General features: G+C 44.5%; 1 protein-coding gene across 8 annotated transcripts in view; it reads right to left on the reverse strand.

The window, feature by feature from the left end:
* EXOC4 (exocyst complex component 4) overlaps positions 1 to 12,061 on the reverse strand; it is a 292,499-nt gene that overhangs the window by 138,088 nt on the left and 142,350 nt on the right. For 6 of the 8 annotated variants that reach the window (XM_069034175.1, XM_069034176.1, XM_069034191.1 and 3 more), the window contains one exon: positions 10,351 to 10,447. In XM_069034175.1, the coding sequence (XP_068890276.1) occupies positions 10,351 to 10,447 (97 nt within the window). Of the gene's footprint in view, positions 1 to 4,183; positions 4,242 to 5,679; positions 6,721 to 10,350; positions 10,448 to 12,061 lie in introns of those variants that run through there. The other 2 variants (XM_069034215.1, XM_069034211.1) reach the window with 2 other exon arrangements.

The raw sequence follows: 12,061 nt of genomic DNA on the forward strand, positions 1-12,061 counted from the left end.
CCACAAGACCAATTTTCCCTCACATCCCTCAGCCTGGGTGTATCAAGAGGAATGATTGTCTCAGTGATGGTTTGCAGTGACAAACTGCACAAGCCCAAGGAATAAAATGAGGAATTGTCCCAGACTCAAGACTTGCCTCCACCTTTTGCAAGGATGTAGCACGAGGGGATGGTTTTATTTCCTCCCTGTAAGATCATAAAGCTTCACAGTATATAAATTTTCCTACTCTGGGCAGCAGTTCTGAGTTTCTGGCCACCCACCAGACCATGCTGTCACTCATCCTCCTCCCAAATCCACCAGGATTTCCTCTGGGAGCTCTGGAGAGCTGCTAGAAAAGAAGCAAATTTGACATTTGCCAATATTTCCCCCTTTTTGTTGTATTTAGTGCCATTTCTAGAAGGTCTCCAGTTTTTCTCTGCAGGAGGAACAATTCTGTCTTGCATCCCCTGAACAAGTTCCCTGGCTTGGGTAAAAAATCTCAAATTTGGGTATCCCAAACCCAAGGAACACACAACTTTTGAGGGACCTGCACTTATTTAGCAGCATAATTTCATTTTAAGGGGTGTATAAAACTTTAATTTTTTTTTTTCACTTTGAAAACACCCTCTCACTGTTACTGCAGAGACAATGAGTTTGCTAAAAGTCACCCGAAATTATTAAAGCCACAAAGAACCTGATCATCACCTTCACCACATTTTACAGCACTGCCAGCACGCATCTTTCTCTCCAGCTTTTTTATCCTTCAATAAATCAGCCAAAATAAACCCTAAATAAGCAAAGTGGGTTTGTGTTCCAAAGCATTCTGACATCATTTGGCGTCCCAGGCCCCACCACTCCATTGTTTTCAAGTATCATTGCAAGGATTGGTTCATAAACCATAATAAAGCTTGGAATAAAGAGATGCTGTCCTTCCATGCCTTGTGCCCAGTCCCTCTGCAGCTCTCCTGGAGCCCCTTTAGGCCCTGCAAGGGGCTCTCAGCTCTCCCTGGATCCTTCCCTTCTCCAGGGGAACATTCCCAGCTCTCCCAGCCTGGCTCCAGAGCAGAGGGGCTCCAGCCCTCTTTGTCACCCCAGTAAATTTGATTAAACCACCGCAGCAGGAGCAGAGCTGTCCCCCTCAGGCTCCAGAAGGACTCTTGGAGCTGTCACAGACCTGCCACACCTCCAGAGCAAATCCACTCATAAAAATACAACTCAGAGAGACAAAACTGCGATAAAATGGGAAATATGGAGGTTGATTAGTAACAGTGGGAATTTATGACTTTCAGGTTTTCCCCTTTATCCTAAATCTGCACAGAATTTAAGACCATTCACACTTCATCCACAACTTCATCCCCATCAGTTCCAGCACCAGGATTTCCATGGACAGAGCAATTTCACACGTAGGCGTTAAAGGAATTTTGTCTCTGCAAAGTTTGGAAGTTCCCAGAGGAGAGGAACTATGGAAGTGCTTACCAGTGACATTCCACAAACTGCAATTCCTGCTGAGCTATCCAAAATGCAGGATATCTGGGACCCAAAATAACCAAACTAAAGGCCAACTTCTTGCCTGCAATATGTATTTATGCCTATTCTGCAGATCTCTAAAAGTCAACAGAATTTAAAGTTAAATCCCTCAGGAATATCCCACCAAAAAGTTATTTTGTGTCATCACCTGCTGATTGAAAAACCTGTTTTTCCATGGGCTTGCATCCCTAAAAGGCTTTTCCCATTGCTCTGCCAGGACTTTCCTTTTGCCATGTGCTCATGAAAACCCTGCAAGTATTTGTGGAGCCACATCTGATGTGTCTGAACCAAAAAATCTCTGTAAAACAGGAAAAATGAGGGTCCTGAGCTGTAATATCCAGGAATTCAGCAGAATGGGAAGATGCAGCTTAGTGGTGAAGAAATGTCAAACCCATTATTTGTAGCTCTGCTCAGGAAACTGAAAAGAGGGGAGGAATTGAAATAAACAGTTCAGATTATCATAAATGAAAATTAAATACTTTGAAAATCTCCTTTCTTTCCCTTTTAGCATCCCTGGAGGAGACAGAAATTCCCCTCCATGCTCCGAGGGAACAGCTCTGGTTTCCCCAAATCACAACATTTTAAACTGTACAAAAGGTTTTAAAGAGCTTTGCAAAAACCCTGCAAGAATAATCCAGGTAAAACACAAAGCTGAGAGTTCCTACAGGAAGTGCCCAGCTCCAAGGGAATTCCAGCTCACTACCAAAGGCTTTTCCCAGAAAACCCTTCAGCTAAACACCACTACATTGATGTCCAATACAATAATGACAAAAATTTAAATTATTAATCTTTCCTTTCATGTGCCTATTGCTCTGATGGCTCCATGGGGGATGTGGGGTCCAAAAGGCACTGTCATTCCTGGCTTCAGATCTTTGCTTTTAACAGCAAATCCTAAATAGAGGAATCACCTTTTTTTGTTCTCATCAAGCCCCAGCTCTCCTGTCTTCAATCAAAAATTCATAAAGCTTGATGAAAGCAACCACAGGCATGGTATAAAAATTTTTAAGGTAATAATAACATAACGTGGACTTAAACCACAGTGTGTTTTCATCCTTGGATTTCCCCCATTCAGGGAAAACCCTCACTGAAGTATTTTTTGAACAGCTTCTGCAGGCAGATTACAAATTTAGAATTTGTCGAGTTCTTTTTCCCCCTTTTCTTCCACCATGAAAACGAAAGATGCTTTTCTGCTTCTGCCATGGGAGCAGCTCTTCTGTTGCTCTGCAGAATTTTTTAGCAGTGTCAGAGTAATATTTCCTATATTTGAAATGAAAACTGGGGCAATTAAAGCAAGTTTTAGCTACTACTGGAAGTTCATTCCTCACTGCCAAAGCAGCTGCTTGAAAGGCATCAGCTCCTGCATGGCAGAATCTCACCTTGAGACTGAGATTTGTAGTGTTTGATAATTACTGTGGCATTTGGGGACACGTGGTGGCCTTGGCAGTGCTGGGTAATGGTTGGACTTGATGATCTTAGAGGGCTTTTCCAACCTGAGTGATTCCTAAATGTAGATCTCAGTGTAGAACTCTGGTTTCTACATCAGACTTGTAATTTTGTACCTGAGATGGTTAAAGGGAATCGATGGATCCGTTCTGCCCTTACGGCTTTGCTCAGAACTTCCCTGGCCACACGGTCAGCCCTGAGCTGGGCAGGGAATCGGATGAAGTCATCATTGTAGATCCTGACTGAACTGTTCTGTTCCCAAGGAATAAATAAATCACTGAAAATTCACATGACATCATCAATCCCCGTGACAAAATAACTGCGCTCAGCAATACGGGAAGCGCAATCCTCCTCCATGAGAATACAAGTGAAACACTGGAAGTAAATATAAGGTTTCCCAGAGAAGCTGTGGCTGCCCTGGGATCCCTGGAAGTGTCCAAGACCAGTGTTGGAGCAGCCTGGGACAGTGGAAGGTGTCCCTGGCCATGACAGGGGTGGCACTGGAGGGGCTTTAAGGTCCCTTCCATGCCAACCCATTCTGTAATTCCATTAAAGGAATGAGCTATTCCTGCTTTGTTGGCTCAATGAGCACAAGCCTGGTTCAAAGTACCTCATTACCATGGAATTACATTAACACTGTTTTCAGTTATTCAGCCCAAGCTCTTGCAAATGTCAAAATTTCTCTGTTCCTTCAGCTTGTATTTTATCCAAGGGGAAGGAGGAGCTGGAGACATGTGAAATTTTTGACAGGCTGTTGATTTTCCCTTTGGATGAAGCATGTTTGAAAACTCCAAACTTGACTGATCTGCTGAAGCACAATCTCCGACAGACAATATAAAATCAATGCCTCACATATTAAGAGGGTTTTTTGGTTTTTTTTTTTTGGCGTGTAAGAGTTTTTGTTTGTGTGGGAGGTGGCGGTGGGGGGGTGGGGTGGGGATCGCTTTATTTTCTGTCATGGAAAATGAACAGCCTCACCTTAAGGTTTTTATAAACTGTCATCTTTAATCAGACACACACAGCAAGACTGTCAGTTCTCGTAAAGCATCGGGGGGGGGGGGGGGGGGAAGAAAAAAAAAAGCACAAAATGTGAAGCTGTTCCCCATCCCTTCCCCTTGTGAGTCCCTCATCCCTGCGATGGCCCCAGTCAGGAGGAAACCTTTTCTTAGCAGTGTCACAACAACGAGCTCTGCTGAGATGTGTCTTTATCATTCAGCAACGCCGACTTTGTGAGGGCTTGTCAGGGAGAAAAAGGGTTGGGATTAGCCTGCGAGGAACATCCATCCCTGCTGCTGACAGATAGAAAGTACTGAACGTCAACAGCGAGGGACTCTTCAGCTAAAAGCCTCCTAAACACTCATTAAACCGGAGAGGGGTGGGAGCGGGGAGGGAAAAACATTCCGTAGGTGGGTGTCAAATTGCTCCCTTAAGATTCCCATTCAGGTCAGCCGAAGGAAGCAGCGAGTGGATGAGAAGTTGTATGAAGCATTTGTCACGCTCTGAGAGGAGGATTGGCATTTCCAAAATAAAGCCGGGAGTATCCAGGGGAAGGCTCTCCTAGTGGAAGGTGCCCTGCTCATGGTGGGGAGATGGAACTAATTGATCTTTAAGGTCCCTTCCAATGTTTAATTCCATGTTTCTCTAACAAGGATTTGAGATCTCTCGGTGCTGGGCACTGCTGAGACCCCTCGAGGGCAGTGTCCAGTTCTGGGTCCCTCATGACAAGAGAGCCCTGGAAGGGCTGGAGCGTGTCCAGGGAAGGGAACGGAGCTGGGAAGGGTCTGGAGCCCCAGGAGCGGCTGAGGGAGCTGGGAAAGGGGCTCAGCCTGGAGCAAAGGAGGCTCCGGGGGGACCTTGTGGCTCTGCACAAGTCCCTGACAGGAGGGGGCAGCCGGGGGGGGTCGGGCTCTGCTCCCAGGGAACAGGGACAGGAGAGAGGGAACGGCCTCAGGCTGGGCCAGGGAAGGGGCAGGGTGGATATTTGGGAATTTCCCCATGGAAAGGGCGCTCAGGCCTTGGCAGCGGCTGCCCAGGGAGGTTTGGAGTGCCCATCCCTGGAGGTGTCCAGGGAATTCCTGGATGTGGCACTCAGGGCTCTGGGCTGGGGACAAGGTGGGGACTGGGCACAGCTGGGACTCGATGGTCCTGGAGGGCTTTTCCAAGCTCAGTGATCCTGGGGTTCCATGATCTCCTGATCTGAGCCGTGTTTGTCTCACCACAGAGAGGCCCCATCTCCCTGCCCCAGAGAGCAGGAAGAGATTCCCTACCTTGCAGCAGCAAGAATTCCATTAACTAAGTGATATTTTCCCACCCTTTGAAGGGGATTTGTTGGAATGTAAGACTTGATAAAATCTGGAGGGTTCTGTTTCTAAGGAGTCACTACCTTTAAAAGTTTCCAAATCATGTTTCCTGTGCACTTAACAGCACCTCAGATATTTTTTTTTTTACTTAACCCTGATCCTCTGCACATTACTCAGACTCAAACACGAACTTTAGGCAGTCAATACTCCAAGTTCCCTCTGCCAGCTTGAGTCAGCCTTATTGATTTCTCTGAAATCAAGTATTTTAGGTTTGATTCAAAAAGCTAAAGGCATCAGCTCTCATTATTTAGCACTGTTTGTGCCACAGGAGGACTTGACATTTTCTATCTACTTCAATAATAATAAATAACCCTTACACTTTAAAATACCACATATTTTTCTTAACCTATTTGGTGTGATTTAGCATGGTTTTAATATAACAAAGTCATCTCGTTTTCACAGTCCTTTTGCTTCCCAAAACCCACACTCCTTGAATTATCAAGTGCTAATTTTATAGTGTGCAGCCACAAGACATTACAGCAAATTTAAAATAAAATGAGGTGATTATTATTATTATAACTCTACAGATACACTACAAGGGGTTATTGGTGAGATACACAGGGGTTCTGAGTCATACACTGAGTTTTAGATCAATTTAGTGGTGTAGTTTTGAACCCCAGCAGCAGCTGATGCTCAAAGACCAAAGGACTTTGCTGTCCCTTCCCAACATTTTCAAAAGAAACAGGACTTAAATTCGACATCCAGCACCTTTTATCTTGACATACCCTGAATTCAACAGCAGTTTGGCAGGGTTACTCCCATAAAGCATCCCTGCTACACTTGTGCACCTGGGTGGATGCACATGTCCTGTACCTTGTGCACTTCCAAGGACAGGGAATCCCTGAGATCTGACAACTGACCATCAGCAGCTCAGAGCCGCCAGTGGAGAGGAATATTCTGATATCAACAGGCAGCAAAAGTCCATCACCACCCTCCCTGATTAGTCCCTAAAGCATTTTTTTTATTTAATAACAAAGTAATCCCTCTTTTATTTGCATTAAAATAACTGGAGGAAACAGTTAATTCCAAATTTGTTATCAAGACTACTGCTTTCAATTATGGAGACTGTAGAAATGAACAGAAATACTTCATTTTACATGAAAATGTCAACCTACTGCTGCTCTCTTCCCCCCACTCCCATCAATCCCAAATAACAAGAGGCAGAAAACTTTGCAGTGCCCTGGACACACCCCAGAGCATTTAACTTTAGTCTTTGCATCCCAAACAACATCAGCAGAGGGAAATCAGGAATTTTGCTTTTCCTTCATCCCTGTGAGGTTTTTCTCACCCCAACACACCAACTCCTTGATTTTCACTTTCTCTCCAGACTCTGAAATCCAAGGCAGTGATCAGGACATCACCAGCACATCCCAGTCCTTCCCACCTGGCAGAGGGGAGATCCCAACAGACCCTGTGGAGATCCAGAGGGTGCCAGGGTAATTTCTCTGCCCCTCTCCTCCTTCCCAAGGTCACGTCCTGTTGGGAAGTGACTCTTCCTTCCAAATCAATGAGCACTTGGCTTTCTCCTCCATCCTCCAACCCTTTTAATTGCTGCTTGATCCTAATGAAGTGTGGCTGATGGTAATTAATGGAAACCCTCCCGGCCTCAATATCCAACATCCAGCACTGTTCAGCTGAGTTTGCCTCAGCACCACCATTCCCTCCATCTCCCACCCTTCCCATTCCTCCCCCTCCAGCCTCGAGACTGCAGACATCTGTTCCTCAATTGTCTGGTAATAAACACACTCTATAAAGCATATGTAAAATGATTATTACCCCGAGGAGCCAAGTGCCTTTCAAATGCCAGCTGAAACAAGTAAGCATTTAAAAAAAAAAAAAAAATTAAAAAAAATAAAGACATCAAAAAAATCCCCACCAAACAAATGGTACGACAGACATCGTTCAGGCTGTTCCATATTCCAGAATGAAGGGCTTTGGGATTGCTCCTGGGATTCCTTCTTCAGGTGGGAGATGTTACTCCTCAGCCCAGTAACCCCAGTGCTGGTTGCCAGCAAAGGATGAAGGAAGCAACTGGACTCCTTTGGTAACTTTTATACTTTGGCACCTCCCATGAAATGTAATTAAGGAAAATCAGAGGTGGGTTCTGCTGCAATTTGTACGTGCAATTAGTTTCCAGATGTAGTTAGGAAAATCTGTTCCCAGGAATCATCTCCTCTAGAACACCCCCTTGTCTCTCAAAAATTCACTCTTCGTTTATCCCGCGTGTGGTGCTGTCATTAATCCTGGTAATTAATCGGGGCCTTGGAGTGTCCCAGTTGTCCTTGTGGAAATTAGGGATCCTGAACAACACAAATCTCACTTCCCAACTCTGGCTCCCTGCTCTAAAGGAATTCAAAGGCAAGGAAAGCTTTGAAAATAATTTTTAGGTATTTTTCCTTACACTGCCCATGGTTTTAATTAAGAGTTTCTCTAAGCAAACTTTGGTTATTGGAAAGGGGCTCATTTGCACCCTCCCCAAAGTCTGACCCTGTGTTCTTCAAGACAATCTGGAGCGAAACTCCAACCAGTTTGTAAATAAGAAAGCATTAAAAAGTGGCTTTATAAGCAGCAGATTTGTCCCTGTGCTTGTGCACCTCTGATGTGATCAGCACTGACACTTCTCATACCACGAGTACAAACGAGAGAAATTCCCACTGATGAATATGAATGCTCTGCTTCCAACTCTCCCCTCAACATTTCAGGGCTGAATTATATTTTAAAGCCATCACTTTATGTGATGCTCAAGCTTTAAATCAGCACACCAGGGTCTGGTTTCTCAGTGATCCAGTTTGTTTAATACTTTCAGAAGCACTCGGCTGCCTCATAAAATCAGCAAGTCCATGCGGTGCTGAAGCTCCTCTGGCAACGTATTTATGGGACTTTGATAAAAACAAGAGGGAAAAAAAACCCCTTGTAAATAAAATATTGATCATTTGAATTCAAACCAGATCCATTTAAAGCATGTACAGGGGACAGGGATGAAAGATGAGGGGGGCAAGTCAGAAAGAACCTCGAAAAGGAAAATAAAGCAGGTGAAAACTTCACAGCTCTGCAGGAATCACCTCCAGGAGAGCTGGACATTTAAAACAGGACCATCTGGAAGAGGGCAACGAGGATCTGACCAAGAGATGATGATTCTGTGATTCCATGTGCTAGAAATTATTGCAAGCATCAATATTTTAACAAATTCACCATACTGAGCATTTCAGCTGCTGGTGGGACAGGCCATGGCTATCCCACCAGGAACAGAATTCCCTGTAGGGAATTACTTTCAGCTAAAGAACTCCTGTGATCATCCCAGATTCACTGCATCTCATTCATCCCCAAGTCACAGATCATGAGTTAAATCTCTCTGCACATTCCCTGTGTCCATCATTAAAATGAATAAAATCACATTAAAATGGTTTTTAGAGGCCTCTCCTACTCCCAGACTGCCCCATCCTGCAGGGAGAAGAGGGCAAACTGGGTCATTCCATGTTTTCCTTCTTTTCCTGCAGTTATTGATGAAATCCTCAATGCAAGGGAGTGAAGATGTTGCAGGTGGTTGGCACAAAAAATACACTGTACACAGATACCTTCATCTCGATGCAATTATTTTTTATGAGGCAAATGATTTCTCCTGCCTGTCTTGCAGGCTGGGAATGCAAAGTGAAGTGGTTGGGAGAAGTGCTATTTAAAGCAGAGCACTCGTGTTTCGCTCAGATGGGAGAAAAAGGGGGGAAAAATTAAGCAGGAAGGCAAAGAGAAAGAATTTAAATCAATGGGAAAGAGCTCATCAATAAAATAGGAGCTTTCACCACCCTCTGTGCTTGCAAGGTGTCTGTAAATTCATTAATGATTAAGGAATTGAAGTCCACATCATAACAGACACACCTTGAAGAACAACTGGCATCTCAAGTGTCCATCTTTTCCCATCATAAAATAGATGAAAGCTACAAATACTGCAGCAAATGGAATTCTTAGCACCTTTCTTTAGTTTAAAACAGTCAGAGGTGGAAATGAAACTTGCTAATGGAATTCTCCACTTCGTTATGGGCACGTAGCAATAATTAAACTCTTTTTTCAAGGCAAGATCTTGCACACCACACTACATTTCAGGATGTTTTCAAGATTATTCCAGTATCTGCTGTTATGAGATCAGACATTTAAATTTGGAGGAGTTTATGCACTTTCCATCTGTGTTTTTAAGTCCTGAGAAGTCACAAATAACCAGAGCTCTCAGCCACGGAGGTGTCAGGAGGAGATTCCTTCCTCTGGGGATCAGAGTCCAATTATTTTTTATTACTATTTTATGACTGGTTGGGTTTAGCACTGGAGAGAAGCCCCAGTTGTTAAGTGACTCAGGACAGTGAATTCATCCAAACACAGACAAGGAGGGAAATGCTCTCCCAGGGTGCTGGGACATGTCTGGGGATAAAGGAAAAGCCTCCCAGGGAAAAAGAGGTGGAAGGTTGACATGAACCGAGACAAACATTGTATTATTTAACTTCCACAAAACCAACAGGACAAATTGTTAGAAAAGGAGCAAAATTCAAGTAACAGAGGTGAACGACGCAGTGAGAAGAGGTTTATTAAAGGCTTGCTCTGTTTAGATTTCCAGCTGTGACAATTTTGGTAATCACTGGCTCACTCTGCACCAGGAATTAATTTGCAGTCCCCAGCCCACTGTTGTTTTATCAATGAACTCACCTTGCAGTTCCTCTGACTTTGTAATAAGCACAAAGAACAGCAACAAACCATTTGTGACAGGTTGCAAATAAACTTCACCCAGCTCAGGTCAATAAATGACACTGGTCAGTGACACAGGGTCACCCAGACAAGAAATCCCAGCTGGCATCACAGTTCAGTTTGAACAAAAGATTAAAAAACATTGCCAAGTTTGGGTTTTTTTACACCTGTGCACATCAACAACTTCAGAGCAACCCCTTTGCTCTGGGATCTCAGAACTGGAATGTGCCCAACATCCCCGTAAATCAGAGGTTTAATTCTACTTATTCTCATTATTTCCAGCTGTACAAATGTGTAAAAAGCCAGATTTTACCTGAGGAGGGGGTGAAAGATGATGGTGATGTTCCGGGCTCCTGGTTTGCAGACAAACTTGGATCCGCCACCTTCAATTAAGTTATCATCTGGTCCTCCTGGAAAATAACACGGGACAAGTTGTCTAACAGATCTCGACATCCCTTGATTTTCAGATAGCAAGTGATAATTAAACATTTAGCAAGTGATGATTAAACAGGAATTAAACGCTTCTTTCCTGGTGAAAGATCAGTAATTAATGGGAGGATTCGCTCTCTGTGCCCTCCCCAAGCACTGCCAGGGCAGAGGGAACAATGCAGGTGGTGTTTGGAGGTGAATTTGGGCTCCTTATTCCAGAGTTAGGGACATTTTGGCACAAAACCCACCAAATCCAGGTCCTTCAGGCCGGGTGACAAACACCCAACCCCTTGCCCACGTGGCTCAGGTGTATTTTGAAGCCCACAGTGCTTGGGATGGGTTCAAAGAGCAGCAATTCCCTGAATTTTCCTGCTTCCAAGTGCTGTACCTCTAATTGAGGATGGCACAATTCCAGCCCTGCAAGGCAGCTTGGTTTGGATGTCAGTGACTGGCATTTAACTCATTTATTGTATTTTTAGCATAACTGGCTCTCCCAGGAGTTCATTCCCAACACTGAGTCCTGTAATTCCTGAGTTGAACTTTCCCTTCCCTGAGTTCCACCTGGCTACAAACGGGCTCTCAGCTACGGGAAAAATAAATTTGCTGAGTTTGGCAGCAAAACACAACTCAGGGAACATCATTTACACACCACAGGCTGCAGGGCTTGGAGTGGCAGCCCTGAGCAGTGTCACTGTGTCACTCCAGAGTTCCTTCCACAGACAGCTCCTGACACCAAAGCACCTTAAATGTGGATATTGGAAGAGGAAAGAGAGGGGAGGGAAAATATCAACTTCCTGAAAGCTTTGCATGTCCTGATAGCAACAAAGTCCACTTGGAACCATTCCTGAACAAACCATTTTTAGGACAACAGGCCAGACACCCCACACATAAACAAATCATCATGGGATGGTTTGGGTTGGAAGGGACCTTAAAGCTCATCCCTTTCCATCCCCTGCCATGGGCAGGGACACCTTCCACTATCCCAGGTTGCTCCAAGCTCTGTCCAACCTGGCCCTGGACACCTCCAGGGATCCAGGGGCAGCCACAGCTTCTCTGGGAATTCCATTCCAGGACCTCTCCAAAAATGAACTTGGGCGAAGTTTGTTATTTCCCAGGTATTATCAAGCCTTTTCCACGTGAACTCTCCTTAAGGGTTGATAAGAATAAATACAGAAGCCAAATGTGTTATTGGGACAGCTTTAGAGGCAGGGAAATGACAAAGCTTTGAAATCAAAACTACCCCAGCAGGTTATTGAAGTTTTTGACCCTGACATCTCCTCTACCTCCAAACAAAAAGGATTTCTCCAAATGGGGAAGAGGAGGAACACAACTGATGAGGAAGTGACTCCAACCTTCTTTTCCAAGGGAATTTTACGTCCTTTAGAACAATCAATCTACACAAAAAGCTTTTGGTGGCTGAATTTATTTGACCCTTCTGCAGCAGTGGCCAAGGACCGAGCAGGTCACCAACACCGGCACTTCCATATCCTAAAGGATCCCTCTAGGTCAGGAGAGTTTCCTACAAGAATTCCCATCACTGGTGTAGATTCAAAGATGTGAGATTAAAAGCTACGGCACTGAATTCCCCATGGAGT

This window comes from Aphelocoma coerulescens, chromosome 1A, assembly GCF_041296385.1.
Source record: "Aphelocoma coerulescens isolate FSJ_1873_10779 chromosome 1A, UR_Acoe_1.0, whole genome shotgun sequence".
NCBI lineage: Eukaryota > Metazoa > Chordata > Aves > Passeriformes > Corvidae > Aphelocoma > Aphelocoma coerulescens.